The sequence below is a fragment of the Acanthisitta chloris genome, unplaced genomic scaffold (assembly GCF_000695815.1).
Source record: "Acanthisitta chloris isolate BGI_N310 unplaced genomic scaffold, ASM69581v1 scaffold11058, whole genome shotgun sequence".
In the NCBI taxonomy this organism is placed as follows: Eukaryota; Metazoa; Chordata; class Aves; order Passeriformes; family Acanthisittidae; genus Acanthisitta; species Acanthisitta chloris.
Genome location: NW_008688689.1, coordinates 8,237 through 27,390, shown reverse-complemented (window position 1 = coordinate 27,390; position 19,154 = coordinate 8,237). Strand labels below are relative to the sequence as shown.

General features: G+C 39.2%; 1 protein-coding gene across 1 annotated transcript; it reads left to right on the top strand.

The window, feature by feature from the left end:
- Window positions 1-174: 174 nt before the first annotated feature.
- Window positions 175-17,648, top strand: SLC18B1 (solute carrier family 18, subfamily B, member 1; the record flags this gene model as incomplete). Its single annotated transcript, XM_009081135.1, has 13 exons — window positions 175-314; window positions 1,397-1,492; window positions 3,319-3,392; window positions 4,176-4,323; window positions 7,166-7,322; window positions 8,828-8,964; window positions 10,641-10,742; window positions 11,714-11,805; window positions 13,260-13,355; window positions 14,006-14,080; window positions 15,692-15,785; window positions 15,876-15,922; window positions 17,114-17,648. Coding segments are annotated over 13 exons (1,331 nt in total), but the record flags the coding sequence as incomplete, so codon positions are not given.
- Window positions 17,649-19,154: the final 1,506 nt, after the last annotated feature.

The window sequence follows — 19,154 nt, the reverse complement described above, 5'->3', positions numbered from 1 at the left end:
TACGGGGAAGTCTGCACTCCTGCACGAGGAAAAAGGCAGCACGGCTTGATTTAGTCCTTAGAGCTGGGAGAGCGGAAGTTTTGTGCGAGTTTTAATTTTCCAGCCTGATTTGTAACTTGTGTCTTTCTATCAATTTGTAATACTTTTGTTACTATCTTTATTCTGTGTTTTAAGATGATGGTGAGTCAGAAGCACTTAGTGAGCAACCGAGGCGGCTTACCAGAGAACAGCTTTTTACAATGGCTGCGACAGCTTCTATAAACTTCAGTTCCATGATCTGCTACTCAATCCTGGGACCCTTTTTCCCTTCAGAGGTAAACAAACAACTTAGCCAGCTCCTCTTTACATTACTTTTTTGCATGTTGAAACTTAAATAAGTGTCTTGAACACCATGGCACTTTAATGGACGGTTGTGAGCTCTGAGTTAGTCTATTCAGTTGTGAGAATTCACAGTGGTAGCCTGATACTGGTGTACATAGATTAGAGTGTATATACTGGTGACCTGGATCCTGCCCATGGACTAATTAATCTTTCCTGTGGCTGCAGAGGAAATGGCGAACTAATGATACAATATAGACGCTGAACTGGCTTCTTGGAGAACTGAAACAGTTGTTTGCTCAGTGTTGGGTAGTAGTTTGGTAGAGCTGAGATTAAACTCTGCCAATGTCCTGTCTTGCATTTCAGTGCCCGAGCCACTCAATGACGTTTATTTGTAGCTACCACTCTGTTAACTCATGCTGGGCCATCATTACCTGTGTTAAGCTTCCTAACCTAGCTACTCTAGGGAAAAAAAATTAGATCTCTGCTTATGTTGAGTGAATACAATGTTTAAATATAGGATGAAAAAATAGTCATGCTGCCATTGCAGCTGAAGTCCATTTCTCTTGTGACCAAATTGTTCCCAAGTATTTACAAAGAAATTTGTTTTTTCTGTTCTAAATACTCCTATGTACTGCTTGTGCCCAAGTAGGTATATTTCACCAGGTGGATAAGAAAAAAAATTGTCTGGTGCTTGTTATGGGGAAGTATGTTACAATGAAGATAAGAGATATCTCTGTTCAATGCCCTCTCACCATGCCAGGGATCAAAGTTTTGTAGCTAGTGCCGTTGCACACCAATTGAAGGCACTTGTGAAAGGTCAGATAACCTGTGTGGTAAATAGCACCATGTTTCTATTCATTGAGAAATGAACATTGCTTTTCCCTTCATTACACATTAAAAGTGCAACATATTATTAAATTGCTGTGTTGTTACCTTCTGAACCCCTACTGCCTTTGAGAAAGGAAATTGCTTTGCAACTGCACTAATAGACAAAAAAATTAAATTTACAAGGCATGAATGTTATTCACCTCAAGAATTTGACAACATCTTTACATAGTTGTGATCTTTTTTGCAGGCAGAAAAAAAAGGTGCCAGTAACACCGTTGTTGGCCTGATTTTTGGATGTTTTGCTGTGTTCGATTTCTCAGCTTCTTTAATCTTGGGAAATTATGTAAGTATAGTTGACGTTGCAACTTATTTCTGTGATGACACAGGTTGGTACATAAAGACAGTTCTCTAAGGCTGAGAAAAGAGATGCCTCTTCATTAGCACTCCTGGAGGCTGTGTCTGCAGTAACTGGAGTCTGACCAGTCAGCCTGAATCTGATCTAAGTCTAGTCAGTACCACTTTAAAACTACTCTTCTGTAATTGTTGAGGGTATTGTAGGGTGATGGTCATGTAGCTGTTTTGTTTCTCTGGTTAACTGTTATGTTTGCTTTAGAGTAATCTGCTGATCAATTCTTCTTTCTGTTTACCTGGTTTGCGCTGTCCCCCATTTTATTTGTTGTACTTATTTATATATTCTGTTTGTTTTGGTTTGGGTTTTTTTCCTTTACTTAGCTGCACCCCTTCTTTTTTGGTATGTTGTCTTTTTGTTTTTAAACATTTCCTTCTATTATGATTCTCTGCTGCTTAACTTGGTCTCCCCTTCAACTTCATTATACAGTAATATGGCATTACTGTCCCTAGTTCTTACAACTTGAGTTTTTCCACAGATTCAGGGGGGTTTTTTTCCACACTGGAGAAATTACAGATAAATTGTATTACAGTTTGTTTATATGCTCCAACACTGCTTGCTATGGCTGTTGGCTAGTACTGCCCAGAATCATACCCTATGTTGTGGCTGCTACAAAGTCGAAATCTTCTGTGTCTGTGGCTGGGCAGCCTCTTTGCTAACCTATGGTGAGGTGGCTCATCAAGGTGTTACACCAGTGCCATTGTTAAGTCCAATCTTGGTGCCTGTGATGGCATTCAGCTATGGCACAACCCTCACCAAGTGCATTGCAGGGGAGAGAGTGAGCATGCCATCACTCTGGACAGCTGAAGTGAGCATCAACAGATGTGGACAGTACAGCAATTAGAAATCCTGAGGGTTTCAGCGCAACTCAGGAATATATGGGCTTAGTAATGATAGCTGAAAGGCATGGACTTTGTCCAGGCCTGAACAAAAAAGGAGTCTGAAATACCTACTGTCCTTAGGGGAAGTTGCAGCATACAGTTAGAAGCACAGACATAATTTGTTACAGGATTGAGTTAGCTTTATAGTGTGCCTGCTGCAGTCCTCCAGTCTGGTGGTGGAGTCTGAAATGAAGGAAGGTGGGGTCTTTTCCCTGGGAATGAATGGGAAAGCCTGAAGCTACCATGCTTCCTATGTCAAAGCTGTGTGCTATTAAAGGTTGTGATAAATTTGCTTTAAAATCATCTTCCATTGAATCTCTTTAGCCATATACGTGACATGTATTGCTGACTTTGGCTCAGTGATGGTGCTGGGGGGGAAACGTATTACCTTCTGTTTGTTAGGAGGAATGCACCTGTAACCTCCTGCTTTGCAGAAGCTGCAGCATGCTGCTGTGAAATAGTTAACTGCAGCATTGTCTTACCATTCTGAAAACTGGGTTAAGTCACTTAACTGTTCAGAATATTTTTAGGCTCAGTATTGCATGAAGGCGCACCGACAGGAGCAGTGCCTCCTTTACTTACATGTGCTATAAAGTGCCCATAATGTTTTGATTTCTTAAGAGTAGCTTAGTTTGAAAGATTTTGTGTGCTCAGGCATTGGAATAGGTTGTCTAGGAAGGTGATGGAGTCACCATCCCTAGAAGTGTTTTAGAGACATCTGGATCTGGCACTGGAAGACGTGGTTTAGGGGTTACAGCAGAATGACAGGTTAATGGTTGGACTTGATAGAGGTGTCTTCCAACCTTGATTCTATGAATATTCTATGATTTTTGATCTGTCCTTGAATACTAACATGTAAAAATGTTATTTATTTTACAGCTTACACATATTGGAGCAAAATTCATGTTTGTGGCAGGGATGTTTGTTTCGGGATGTGTGACCATTCTGTTTGGGTGAGTAATTTTTGTTGCGTTGTTTTGTCATGTTTGTCTTCTGATCATTTCCATCCATATGAAAAGATGGACACAAAACAAAACTGGAAGCTCTTGGGCATCTTTTCTGTGTTAGTTAGGTCACCTAACTTTTTGCATCTTTACTTTTTATCTACCCCTTGTAAAGCAGAATGGACACCTCTCCCTTTCAGCAGGTTTCAGAGCCTGTCTGCTGCTTTGAAAGCAGAGGAAGAAGCTGCTATGTATTTATCTAACTACTAAAGTTCATGAACAGCAAGAAGTCTGTCAAAGTGCAGCAATAAGGGGACTATTTCTGCATAATGTTTTAATTATTCTTTTCTTAAAAATACTGAGCGCAAACAGGAAGCTTTCCCTGGCAGCTAAAGAGACTCAGTCACTCATTTTAGCAAAATAAATGTTTTCTTAACAATGAAGGAATCTCTCATTAGGTAGTTGTAACACATTGCATCAGACTCCTTGCACAGGGGCTTGGAAAAGCTATGAAATGTAACAGAAGTTGGCACTGGAGTTTTTCACAGGTTAGATTTTTCATTCTCTTCCCACTGGCAAACAAAGGGGAAAAGGAGAAAGCTGCCAGAGGTAGTTTGGTAGAGTTTGAATGACTTCACTGATGTGATTCAAAAATATGTGGCAACAGAAAGCATTGAGTGTCTTATAACTGTGTCCTTTAATGAGTAAGAAATGATGCTCCAGGGCCTTTAGGAGGTGACTTGTTGCATCCTGAGAGATCTCCATTTACTGTTGGGAATTTTTTTCTTTCAGAATGCTGGACAAGGTGCCAAGTGGACCAATGTTCATTGGTTTGTGCTTTTTAGTAAGAGCAGTGGATGCAATAGGTTTTGCAGCAGCAATGACAGCATCGTTTTCAATCCTTGCAAAGGCATTTCCCAATAATATAGCTACTGTTCTGGTAAGTGCAAAAACCTGTGTTACAGCTGAGTACCTGCAATACAATTACTTGGCAGTGGGCAGCCTAAAACCAGGAGGAGAAAATGTGCTGTTTCATGTGCAGGCTTATTTGAAATCATCACATAATGTTTGTTTGTAATCTAGACTCACAGTCTTAGAACAAGTTTAGACCTTAGCGTAACTCTAATTAGATATAAATTAAGCAGTATGTATTAGCTGCTTATGTTTTGAGATAGCTGACTATGGATGGCAGTAGTTACCTCTTCAGTTAAAACCAGACTATTTAAATACTAACCCAGCTTTTAGTGACTACTTCTGCTTGGATAGTAAGGATCCATATGAATTGATTCCAAAAATTCATTCAAATAGTGTTGATTTAAATGACTGAAAGATGCAAAACTGGAAGCAATTTTGGCTTCATTTTTCTAATTTATTGATAAAAGTTATGTATGAGAAAATGGGAGCGAGAATTTCTTGAAATCTAGAAATCATTATTTCTGGTCATCAGTGATTCATTTCAGCCAGAGATATTCACTTTAGTTGTTTTTTATGGTGTTAGGAAGAAAAGTTTTGTATTTAATGAAATGCTGCTTTATCTTTTTCAATAGATTCTGGTTTAAGTTCAAATGTAGATTGACAGAAATAACTGGTTTAAATTTGAATGAGTGAATACATGTTGAGTACTTCTTTAAGTACATTTAATAAAATTACAGAAGTTGATACTTTTATTAATATTGTTGTTTAGAAATATCATCACTTTTATAAATAAATGTCTATAAAAATATGTCCTCCTAACTAGCAAAAAACTACAAAATTGTATCAGCAGTGATTTTTTTGGAAAGCAGTTTATGCATTGTAATCATGTTCTAGATTTAGTCAATAAGATTAAGGTTTTCTGTTTGAAAATTTTAAAACAATTTAAGTAGGTAAGTAAAGTAACATTGACTTACAAGGACTTAGTTATCCATCTTATAATCAGAATTGAAAAGAAATTAAATTCTGTGTGGCAGCACAATAACCATGATGTGTAGCTGAAAATGGTATGTGGTGATTAAGGTCATGTCAAGACCACAGTCAGAAATGCTACACAGTTGTGGCTTGGCAGCTACCTATTGTTAAGAATCTTAAAACAGTGCTACAAGAAGACAGATCACTTCTAAATGTTGGTCTGTTTACCATATTGTGTACTCTAATGTTTTGTTCTGCATGAAAATAAAACCTCTTCAAATTCATTCATGTAGACTTACTGTCCTTAAATGGATATGACGGAGAGTTGTTGTTACTGTGAGCTCTGAGGCGGGAGGCAGAAGGAAGAGATGATTGTTTGAAGCAAGGTGCATCCTAGGGTAAAATTGTAAAGCCTGGAGGAGTGGATGAGGTATTTTTAACCTTGCTTTCCATTGCCCTTCTTGATAGTTCTAGATAGTGAAAAGCACTTTTCCTCTCCTTACCAGTTTTCAGCCCACCATTTACTCGTTGGGTACCCGATGGGGTATGGGGAAGTTATTAAATGTAGTCATGTCAGCCTTGTTGAAGTGGGAAGTTGAGCATATGTCAACATGATCTCTCTGTTGGAGGAGACATGGACTTCAGAACATAAGCAATCTCACTTCTCGTACAGTATCAGGTATCTCTTATCCTCTGACCTGTAATATTGCAATGCCTCAGCTTCCACTCCCCCCTCCTTAACTCAGAAGAGCTAAATGATGTACAGCCTGATTTGAACCAAAGTCTCACAGATCAAGTATTTTAATGGTTGGTGAGCACACAATTGAAAGCATTATTTGGATGCAGTTATGTTAACTCAACGGCCATTCCACATGTCAAAGTTTACCAAAATGTCTCAAAATCTATCTCAAAATTTTTAAGACTTACTAGTCATATGTTGTTACTAGTTACTTCCTTTGCTAGGAAAGAAAAAGGCTGCAACCCTAGGCTGGCCTAGGTTAAAGAAATTCTGACTTGTGTCAGTCTAGGCTGGCCTAGGTTAAAGAAATTCCTGACTGTGCCTGCTTTTGAGCCATTTGGCCACTCTGACTTGTGCCAGTGAAATTAAAGATGGGTATGAGTCCCTATATTACCTTTCTGGGTTCCAGAACTTATTGAAACTTTCTAGTGGAAGTTGTTACTGGTGGTCTGTGCATTGATTCATTAGGTGTTGAGGCAGATGTTGACAGTGGTGACTATGATGTTGTTACACAAGATGTAAGTGTAGCTGTATTATTGTCCTTTTAAAATTAGTATCTTATAAAAGATACCAGATCATTAAATTGTACCCAAACCATTCTGAGTTATCCCCATTGCAATTTCGTTATTATTTATTTCCCTCTCCTAGGGAGTGAATCCAAACAGTTGGTTATGAAGAGAAAGCTTTAACTTGGCACATGTACCTCATCCCATGAGATAATGACCCAGCTGAGTAGGTTCGTTTGGATCCTTCCCATCAAGCTGGCATGTAGCAGCAGGTGGGAGAGATGATCCCGTCAGCCTAAGTTGTCCTACAGATGTTTTCTGCCACTGGAGCATTTGCCTTGCCTCAGGAGTGAAATCTCTTAGGTGACAGCAGAGTGGCAAATGCTTCAGTTGCAAGTGGTTTCCTGTAGTGAAGAAAAAGAGGTCATGGCTGTCACACATATAACTATGAAATTCCTTTTGTTATCCCAGCTTGTGAAGGTCACTGCTAGCTTCTATCCTTAGCAATCCAGTGCCTTTAAACTTTTCACTAGCTTGGCTATGTTGTGCTGCTCCTCAGATGGATGGCTTGCTTTTTATTTTTATTTTTTATTATAATTTTGTTGTCTCAACATACTGACTTCCTTTTTGCTTGCTTTTTCGTCCTTTAGGGCAGCCTTGAAATTTTTACAGGACTTGGACTGGTGCTGGGCCCACCTTTAGGTGGCTTTTTGTATCAATCGTTTGGGTACGAGGTCCCTTTCATTACACTGGGATGTATAGTGTTGGCCATGGTGCCTGTGAATATGTGCATATTGCCAGACTATGGTAAGCATCCTTCTACCTGCCTCCTTCACCCATTTTAATTTCTCATGTTGTGCTGGTTTGAGCTGGGGTAGAGTTAATTTTCTTCACAGTGGCTGTTATGGGGCTGTGTTTTGTATTTGTGCAGAGCACAGGGTTGATAATGCAGAGATGTTTTTGTTGTTGCTGAGCAAAGCTTACACAGGGCCAAGGCCTTTTCTGCTTTTCGTCCTGCCACACTGGCAAGGAAGTTGGGGGTGCATAGAAGGTTGGGAGGACACACACCTAGGACAGGTGGCCCAAATTGATTGAAGGAATGTTCCATGCCATATGGCGTCATGCTCAGTATATAAAGTGGGAGGAAGAAGGAGGAAGGGGGGGATGTTTGGAATGATGGTGTTTGTCTTCCCAAGTAACCGTTACGTGTGATGGGCCCTGCTCTCCCAGACATGGCCGAGCCCCTGCCTGTCCATGGGAGTCGGTGAATGAATTCCTTCTTTTGCTTGTGTATGCAGCTTTTGCTTTCCCTGTTAAACTATCTTTATCTCAACCCATGAACCTTCTAGCTTCTACTCTTCCAATTCTCTCCATTGCTGCTGGTGTGAGAGTGAGCGAGCAGCTGCGTGGGGTTGATGGCTTGGGTCTTATGTCTTCTTAGCTTCAGGACTTGTAAAGGATCAGTTGTGTCTGCTTTGTATCAGTTTGTCATTGCAGCTAGTTGAAGAAAAGCTGAAGATAGGTTTTGTCTAAAACAAGAGAACTTAACATGTTTAAGGGGTTAATAGTGGGGAGGAAAACTAATTACAGGGAGAAAAAAATGGGGTTGATTTGTACTCATGATCCCATTAACATGAAAGAATGTAAAAGTTAATAAATGAGGGGTTTAATGAAGTGATGGAGGTCATATGAATTTGATTAAATTTCAGATGGTCCTGCTTGGACAGAAAGCTAAAGCTTAAAGCTAAGCTTAAAGATAAGTCTTCACACATGGTTGTAATTGCAAGGTTACAGCTCAGTTATTCTTTTCTAGAGGGGAAAAAAACCTAGTAACTTTAAAATATTTCTTTTTAAAAAATCTTTTTTTCCTCTTGAATATGAAACCATGGAGAATAATTTGAGGAACATTGTATTTTACAAAAAACTTACAGAGACTGACCATGTGCTGCTACTGCTGGCTTCCCACCTGACCTCTCCCAGCTCTGAAATTGTCTGGAGTCATGATAGGACCAGCCAGTTTGAAACTGTGTTAAATAAATGTTAGCTCTAAGCTGGTGGATGCTAACAAATGAACTTCTAGTTCTATGTATACCTTGAGACACATTCTTCACCTATGAAGTTTGGTTTTTTACTATAAAAATAGTGTATTGCATAATAGTCTGCTATTGACTTTCATTTGTTATGTAACAGGAGTAATAGGACTAGAAAAAGGGGAATACTGATTTCTTTTCCAAAGCAAGAAGATCAATCATAAGCTTATGCTGCTGAAAATAATGCAATTTCCCCCCCGCCCCCCCCTTTTATCGAAACAGATTCAATCCCTGGCAAGGAATCCTTTTGGAAGCTCATTCTTCTGCCAAAAGTCGTGGTACTCTGCCTCACTATATTTTCTCTAAGTGCATGCTTGGGCTTTTTGGATCCCACACTGTCTCTATTTGTCCTAAATAAGGTAAGTCCTGTTAACATGCAGTGAAGTCTTGATTTGCAACATAGTAAATAACCGGTGATAAATTTGGTTTGAATATCCTAAACAAAATTGAGCTTTATCCAATTGCACTGCTTTAATTAACTGTTAATAGAATGGTTTCCAAATGACTTGATTTTCACAGTACTGACAAGTCAATTTCCATTGACACCGTCTCTTCTGCTGGGTCTTGCTAACTTTGAGGAAATGCAAGGCCTTTAAAAATGTACTTTTTCTGCTTAATTGGCTTTCAACTGCAAAGTACTTTATTTAAACAGGGTTTTGTTACAAGGGACTTTTTCTTTTTTCTTAAAATCAAGTTCTTGAAAACTGCCACAGTCACTGACAGTCTTCTATCTCTTGATGTGAACACTTGTCTTTGGGCAAGTGTTGTCACAGGTCTGCATTGTCTTACAGCAGTGCTAAAATTAAACATGTTGAAACTATGTAGCCTGTCAGCTGGCTACTTCACACACTCATTAAAAAGGCAAACGCTATTTTATTTATTTATTTTTAATTTACTTTAATGCTTATTTATGCGTTTCCTACTTTATTTATTTATTTTCCCTCTGGTGTTTAAAGTCATGGATTTGAAGTAAGTAGTTTAAGATTCTGTTCCTGCATGAAATTAAGCAATGCTTTTTGAGTGGTTTATTTGTGAATTGTTTTTCCAAGGGTTAATGTTTCACAGGTGGTTGTGCTCCTACTTTTTGTCTGTCTAGTCCCATACTTAGAGCAGTCATCCAGGGTGGAGGAGACTTGATACTTTTTTCATCAGTGGAGATGTGAATGTACATCTTCCATCATCCAGAAGGCATCTGTAATTATCCCACCATAGAATACTGTGTGTTTGTGTCCTCTTCTGATTTCCATTTGCTTTCTGGTAATAGATACTAGCAGTGAAAAGGCTGTAACCTTCTTGGTAGGTGTTCTGTCCACTAAATTAGAATTATCATGTGTTTGCATATGGTAAGGAAATAATGAATATTTGTGTAGTCTATGCTGCATGAAATATCTTGGAATACCTTCTAACTGGAAGTTGAAGAACTTGTTTGAGAGACTAGTATGCTTTTGGTTCATTGCACATTTTGTTTCCATACAGGAATGTGGCTCTGCGTTAGGAAAATGTAAACCTCAGGGTGTTTGCAATAAAATTCTTATTCATGCTCATAAAAATCATCCTTTGAGTGAAACATTGGAGTTGTGTTTTATAGCACTATTTACTTTTAAGATGCACTGATTAGCAGTGGATGACAACAGTAAATACTTTATCTGAGTGAAAATGAAACTGAAGTTAGGAAAGGTGAAGACTAAATCTGTATAAATTTCAGTGTTTGAAGTGACTGTTTCAAATGTGTCAGACATTAATGTTAGAATTCAATGTGCTGGTGTAGGGGACGCAGCATAGTGTTTCCTTCTGTTGTATTTAGGTTTTATCTGGGTACAGGTGTTTCCACTACTCCATGCTTAGAAGTGTTGATGAAAGTAATGAAACTGAAGCTCTGCTGGTGATTTCAAATAGTTAAAAAAACTCTATATGGTATCACTAATATATTTAAAATAAGGCATTTCAGTATTTTGACCTAAAATGTCATCCTTTAATGAATGTAGCATATATGGCTTGTTTTTGGGTTTTTTTTTATTTGTCTTTCATTCCATAGTTCAAACTCCCAACTGGTTATGTGGGCTTGGTGTTCCTTGGTTTGGCAGTCTCGTACTCCGTGTCTTCTCCTCTCCTTGGACTCGTAAGCGACAAACTACCAGTGAGTACTACCCTGCTGTTTCTACAGGGTTAGTAAAGTACTCTGTGCATTTAGTTAAAGGTGGAGGATCTCTCATACTGAAGTGATTTATATAGGCCTGGTCCTATAAATGGATCTACCTTTCAAGACCTTTTACATGCATCTATTCCTAACAACCTGAGGTCTCTTTTTCAAGATCCAGGTAATTAAAGAATGTACAAAGCAGTAAAGGACATTGGACAAGTAGGTGGAGTGTGTTTAGTCTACTGGACTAAGCACAATCTGTTTCCAGACAATATGGAATGAAGAGTGGGAAAATATGTCCCAGTTATCCATGCTTTTGACCACATCTAATTTTATCAGCTTTTGAGAAGAGGAGTAAAGTTATTCTGGTTAGCTCTATTGACTTTAGCTCTTAAAAAGTGCAATATCCAAATTAGATCAACACAGTGACTGACTATGGTCCTTTAGCTCTTAACAGCACCATAGAAAGAGACATCAGCAGTGATACACCTAGAGCTGCCTGGTTGACAGCCACCACTAATTGATCAAGGAAACCTACACTTTGACTGCTGCGCATGAAGGACAGTGATGAGTTTCTGATACCATTTTTTCCTCGCACAAACTAGTAATGGCCTTTGTACATGAGAATTACATACAGTGTTACATGACATTTCTTATACTAAAGAAGAGTAAGACCTAAAATACTTTGCTAACAAAGAAGCACTGTTGCTCAGTATCTTGAAAAATCTCTTTATCAAAAAACTGCTGCCAGTCATTGCATTGGTGGTGAGAAGATGTGAATTCATTGGTTTTGAGGGTGTTCAGAATAGGCAAGCAAACTGTGAACTCCCAGTTTGTCTGTAGCAATGGTCTCTACAGGAGCTGTGCTTTTCAGATGAAGATTTAAAAGAGGGATATTAGGAAAGATGAAATAGTTACATGACAAATTCAAAATTTTAAATTTCATGCCTCTTCCTTTCCTTTCACAGTACATCAGGAAGTGGCTGCTGATATTTGGGGGTTTAATGACAGGACTGTGCTTTTTCCTGTTAGGACCTGCTCCAATACTGCACATTGAAAGGTATGCAACTACCTCTTCTTGAGCCTGTCTCCTTATGTGATGTATTTGATTGTAGTCATGTATGTCCACAAGTCTATAATTAGCACCTCTGACCATGAAACAGTTTTTAACTTCTAATATGAGGCTATGAATGTACTATGAATGTAAACCAGTGAAAATATCTGAACATGGAGATCTTACATCTTTGTAAAATAGATCCTTTTCCTTTGCTTTTTACTGTTACTGTGCTTATATTAATGTGTGTGGTGGGTCGAATGTTGCTTTTTATTTTTATTTCCTCCCAATTTTGTTGCGTTTTCAGTGCAGCAAAATAAAGTTCTCATTCTGTATTATTTTTCATTTTTATTCTATTTCATTAGTGGTTTTTTAGCTATGGGATTTATTTGCATGGCTGTGCAGCATTACTGATCTTTGTTCTCTCTGTATATAGCTTACTGAGAAAAGTGCCAGATTATAGCTTTGTGTTCAGCAAGCTAAATACAGACAATGTCTGTTGCACCTGTATGCTGTATTGCCATATCTCTCAAGTTAATTCACATCAAAACACTCCATTGCATTTACAAAACAGCTCTACAGTCATTTTGTCCTATGATCATAGAATCATAGAATCAACTGGGTTGGAAGAAACCTCAAAGATCACCAAGTCCAACCCTACTGTCATTACTAGACCATGGCACTAAGTGCCACATCCAGTCTCATCTTCAAAACCCTCCAGGGATGGTGAATCCACCACCTCCCTGGGCAGCCCATTCCAATACCTGATCACTCTCTCCATAAAAAATCTCTTCCTAATACCCAACCTAACCCTCCCCTGGCAGAGCTTGAGTCTGTGCCCTCTTGTCTTCCTGCTGGTTGCCTGGGAGAAGAGACCAACCCCCACCTGACTACAACCTCCTTTCAGGTAGTTGTAGAGGGCAATAAGGTCACCCCTGAGCCTTTCATGATGACAGGCTTGTTAATGTGTAGAACTGCTCCTTAGCTTTTGATTTTCAAAGATCATACACTGGAAACTGGTGAGATGACACATTTGACCTGGTGAGAAAAAGAAATCAGTAAACTCTTCCATATTCTTGAGCTAAGTCTATTTGGTTATAATGTATTAAGCTACAAAATTTTAGCTTCAAAATCCTTCATTTTTGCAACAAACCAAGTTTGGAGCTTGGACATGGGAGTTGCTGAGTTAAACTCATCTGCCTACCTCTGCTCTATGTGCTCCTCATAAAATGAACTGAATCTGATAACAAAATGTTTAATTTGAGCACAGGATTTTCACATTCTTTTACGAAGTGGTTTTTTTAAGCATCAAACTGTATTTTTCAAGTCGTAGTATTGGCTTCAAGAAATGTAGTTTGCAGGTCCATCATGGAGAGCTCTTACTGAGCCTTCAGTAAGATGGGGTCCTTACTTGAAAAGAGTCTTCAGTAGCTAACTTCTTTTAAATGCCTCTTTTTCAGTCAGCTGTGGATGTTTGTGCTAGTGCTGGTTTTAATTGGCTTTTCCCTTGGCATGAGTGCTATCCCAGTGTTTCCAGAGGTACTGCAATGTGCATAGTAAGTAACTCAGTCCAGCTCATCTTTCATTTACCACTACTCTTAATTTTTTCTAACTGAGCACCTTAGTCATTATATTCCCAGTTTAACTTTGTAATTGTGTACCTCAGTACTGTGAGCTCACTGAAGTCTATCAGACTTTGAGTCTTTAACCATCAGGTGACCTGTGTGTGATTTCATATATGTAGGATTTATTTCAGCCTCTGAGGACAATTAATATGAAGCAGTTTTCACAGGCTTTTCCAGCTGCACCTACAGGTGTCATACTTGCTCAAAGTACAGGGTCTGTGACTTCGCAGTAATGACCTAAAAGAATCTTGATTTAGTTCCTCTTGGAACAAGGGAATTCCTTCTTAAAAGCCACCTGTCACTCTTTTACTCTTGCCATATGAAACATGGGGAATGAGCTATGGTGTGGTGTTAGCGATCTTACTGGGAAGAAATCAGAGATGAGGAGTAGCACTGCAATCCTCCAGAGAGGCAGCAAAGAAGAAAGTACTGCACAGACATTCTACTATACACCTTCATTTGTTAGCTATTTATGTTGTGTGCAAATTAGAAGGAGGGGAAAAACTCTATAGGGGAAGTCTGTAGATAGACTAAGAGACAATAATGTATTGTACTACACTAACTGCTCTGTCTTTCTGCAGTGAGAATGGATTTGAAGAAGGTCTGAGTTTGCTGGGACTGGTATCTGGACTCTTCAATGCCATGTGGTCCCTTGGGTAGATATACACCTTTTTCAAAGCTACGAGTGTTCAGGTGTTCTATGCTACTGCCACACAAAAGCTGGTTGCAATGCAACCAGAAGTCTTGTATTGCAGCTCTTGTGTTGACCTTGATTCAAAAGTTTCTTGCCAGACAGGTGACTGGTAGACATGTTAAAACAAAGCTTTTTACCCAACAAAGGGTAAAACTTTGTTTTTGACATGACTCTGAATTTGTCTTCTTTGAAGTGTATTGTCTTGCATATCAAAAAACGCAGTGATTAAGTGGATACTTGCTTGCACTTCTGTGTGGTCATTTTTGTTGTCACTAAAATACAAAATATTTAATGATCAATACAGAGAGAAGTGGGCCTTAATTTTTTACGAAGCTAAGTTCACCCATATAGGGTAAGCTAGAAGGTATCTGCTCTTGGCTAATTTTGTTTTCCCTTTTTCATTTTACACATTTCCTCCTTTTGTCCAGGATAGCCTAGAGAAGAATATTCTCTTGTTTTTTAGCCACAGCAATTATGTAAGGTCTGTGTCTGCATAGCTTAGCAAAGTGTGTCTGTGTTTAGTACCCGCTGGTTGTCGTCACAGAAATGAGTGAAAGCCACTACTGGCTGAGTGACCCTTCAGAGTTGTCACTCAGTGGCAAGTGACAGAGTGTCCCTATTGATGGCAACTTCCAGGATATTTTTATCTGTCCTTGTAGTCCTCTGTGGCTGCAAGTGGGTTTCAGTGGCACAAATTTGCACCATTTTTCCAAGCTCTAGCTGTCCTGTTTATTTGATGTAGGGTTCAGTGTATAGTATAAGTATATATTACTAGTATATTATGTATATATGTATGTATTATGTATAGTATATAATATATGTATATATACACATATATACATACACATATATACTTACATATATATATATGTATATATATTGTACTTATGTACTATATAAGTATATATAACTTTATACTACATAAGTAGTATAAAGTTACCAAACCCTATTTTTTTTTCTGTTATCAGACCTGGTTTTATTATGCGACTTGCTTACAGGAAGTATCTCTAGTTTTGCATAGTTTTGTCCCTTTTTGTAGTGAGAGACCATACCATATCATGTAAGACCTTTCATAAAGTGATGGCAACTGCATAACCTTTCATGGCATTTTTAGACAGGCATGAAGGTGCAGGACAGTTACACACCCTAGCCTTGCACAATATGCCTCCCCACCTGCCTACATTCATCAGTGTTGTCTTGAAGTTTGGAAGCTTTATATTTTAAGGGATGAGACTTTAAATTTCTCTTATGACAGAAGATACAGATCAGTGTAGATGTTCTGTTAGAACACGGACCTTTAATGGGGTCTTTTGACAGAAAAAGAGTGCGTTCAGCTTTCTGATACGGAGCCTATTTCCAGCTGAGGAAGTAACTAGACAGATTCATTGAGGTCTTGGCAAAGAAAGAATTAATAATTGTTGTGGGTTATAGGAAAGTTAGGTCTGTGAAAGAAAGAAACTCTTTGTTGACAAAGGAGAGAGAATCTATGAAAGAAGGCCACAAAACACAAGATAACAGTGATATGTTATCTTTTCTGATTGAGATGCCAATACCTGATTTTGATTTGTTGCAGGGGATTTGCAGGTCCCATTCTGGGAGGATTTCTAAATGAAAAGCTGGGGTTTGAATGGGCCTCAGCCATCCAAGGAGGATGGGCACTGTTAAGTGTAAGTAATTATACATTTTTTTATCTATTGCAGCTGAGCTATTGCATTTTATTTTGATTCTTACAATTGTAACTGACTGTTTCCTCAAAGGGTATTGCAGCTGGAATATTCTATATCATTGAGGCAAAAAGGAAAAGGTATGCTGAGCTATTTATTCTTTATTTTACTTGCAGTCATACAAAGCAAACCTTTGAAAGCTGTGCTTCCATTTTTTTCTCACCGCCAACCTGATAATGAATTATAATATGAGCAGTAAAAATAATGTTTAAATAATTTGTCTGTATGGTTTCCTAAATCCCTACTGACCTAAACAGGCATCGAAACTAGGCAGTGACTATTCTATACAAACATCAGGACTGTGGCATTAATGAAAGAGCCCTACTGACTGTTCCTGCAGGAGGGTATCTATGAGCTGGAACTGGTTGGATGGTCATGTGAGAGAATGGTGCTCAACAGCTCAATGCCCAGATGGAGATCAGTGACAAGTGGTGTCCCTCAGGGGTCTGCTTGGGATGAATACTGTTTAATATCTTTGCCAGCAATATAGATAGTAGGATTGAGTGCGCCCCCTCAGCAAACTTTCACATGACTACAAGATGAGTGGTGCAGCTGACACACCTGAAGGATGGGATGCCATCCAGAGGGACCTGGGTGATTCTCTCCCTCAGCTCTGCTTTTGTGAGACCCCCACCTAGAGTGCCACATCCAGCTCTGGAGCCCTCAGCACAGGGAAGACATGGACCTGTTGGAGCAGGTCCAGAGGAGACCCACAAAAATGATCAGAGGGATGGAACAGCTCTTCTATGAGGAAAGGCTGAGAGAGTTGCAGTTGTTCAGCCTCCAAAGACAAGGTCTGGGGAGAACTTATTGCAGCTTTTCAGTACTTAAAGAGAGCTTGCAAGAAAGATAACAACAAACTGTTTAATAGGGCCTGTAGTGATAGGACAAAGGGTAATGGTTTTAAACTAAAAGAAAGTAGATTTAGACTAGTTATGAGAGAGACATTTTTTGCCCAGATAGGTAGTGGATGCTTCATCCCTGGAAACCTTCAAGATCAAGTTGGACAGGGTTCTGGGCAACCTGACCTACTTGAAGATGTTCCTGCCTGTGGCTTGGGGGGGTTGGATTAGCTGACCTTTAGAGGTCCCTTCCAACCCAAACCATTGTATGATGGTGTGGAAGCAGTAGTACGTGGTTCTGTGCAATTAGCAGGGAACCAAATCCAGTGATCTGCATAGCTCTTCACTTATAATTTTGGTATTGCATAGAAGTATCTAGAGAACCTGAAACCTCTGTCTTTTCTCCTGTCACTTTCCTTATGCAAACAGTTCCAGTTCCAGCCTGCAAAATCCTCCTGAAAATAATGAAGAAAGGACTCATCTGATGGGCAGTGAAACATAGCCAGATACTTTCAATTCTCTGTTTACTATTGTGGTTTAACCTAGTACTGAGATGACTGGACTTAACAGTGCTTCATTATTCTGGAGCTGGGATATATGATCCCTTGGTGAACAACCAGTTGTGGTTTAGTTGTAGCTGCATTACTGTATTGAAACACTAAACACTGACTGCCTTTCTTTTGGAAGTTCTCATGTGGATTGGCTGCAATGATGAGTAACTCAGCTGTCAGCCTGTTTCATTGTACAGTGCACCACTGTATATGAAGAGGTGTGTTTCTATATTTGTGCTTGTTGTGCATTATTCTTGGATAAAGCTACTATTTTGCTACCATGATTTTCTGTATTTTTTTAAAGAAAGTTGATTATCTTGTAATACTTTAACTGATAACATAAAATGTTGAAACAGAATTTGAAATGGCAAAGCATTATGCACTATATTGTTTTCAATAAAGCAACTTTTTTCCTAAGTTTTGTGAATTTTCTTAAGACAAGAAGAGTCTAAAAGAGTTTGTCCTTACCAGCACTTGTATTTTCTTGAGAGTGCCTGAAAATGGGAGGCAAAGGTAGTGAAGAGAGGAGTTGCATGTCTACACAGAACTAACTGATCTTCAGTCCTGAAGGAGACTTGGCATCTTGTGTATATGTGTATATATATACATGAACAGGCACATGTATATTTGTATTATATATGAAGATGGCTTTGTGTATGTGAGATTTATTTTCCTAAAAAATGCCAGTTAGAATGTTTGTACTAATTGCTTCTGCCACAGCAAATCTATCAAGAGTCTAGGGGTACTATTGGGACAAAAAATTTCCTTACCTCCTCCAGATGCTCAGCAAAAGATACTCAAGGGCAACTGAGACAAGGATGTGCCTAGCAAACTCACACTAGACTTCTTGACCTTCGTTGTGGCAAAAGTCTGAATTTGTCCTTGACCCTAGAACTGGGTCCTAGAAGAGGTTCTCTCTGTTACTCATTTTCCCATAAACAAGAAAAGTGGTACGTCTTAGCAATTTCCAGTCAGTTTCTCATTTGAGTAGTTACTGGGCTTTACATGAGAAATGCTTCTTTGCCAGAGCTCTTTTGGACTAGCAAGAACAACTGCTCTGGTAGCCAGCTGAGCTGTGAAATAGGGTACAAAAGGGCTGGCTTCCCCTGGGAACATCCTGTCAATTAGTTTCCTTTCCTTTTGTATCAGGTTTTAGACTTTACTGAAACCAGGAATAAACACCTCAACTTACTGTGAAATGCTGACTGTGCCAGTGCTAATGATGAGCCAAGCAAGAAAGAGCTGAGGGGACTAGAGTTAGACACAAGGTGCACAGGATATGGATCTGTAGACATGAGACTTAATTAGTTCATTTTGTGTAATGACTTGCTCACTTCACTGATGTGTGCTGTTAGGACTTGAGATTAGCCAGGATTACCAGAAAGAGCACAAGTATAATTGAAATCAATGAGCCGTCCTGCAATGTGTGAACTTCCCCAGACTACCAGTAGAAACTAAGCAGGTTTAACTACCTCTAGGTTTCTGGTAACACATCTTCTTGCCTCTTTATTCTTTCATGGGCACAATGGAGGCAAAAGAAACCTGAAGGGAAATCTTGATTTCTAGTTTTTTTGTTTTGTGAACTAATTCACAATCATGTTTTCTTGCCATGACTATCCACAGATCCTGAAACAATGGTTAAAGCAGAGCAGTGAGATCTCCTATGGGAAACTAAGGCACCCCCTGGCTAGTTTTGTGATTATCTCATGCAGTGGTAGGTCTAAATACCCACCTGCCACTACCAACACAGTTGTACAAGCTGTGATGAGTAGACACTGCCAGGTATAGCCAAACTATGATTGGCTAGACCAGAGCGGCCCTGAGCAGGAGTGGCACTGGCAGTGCCTGTTTGGCAGTGCTGAGCTTTGGGCCTCTGCCTGCCTCCTGCAGCACTGCCTGCACCCTGCATCCTTGAGTCT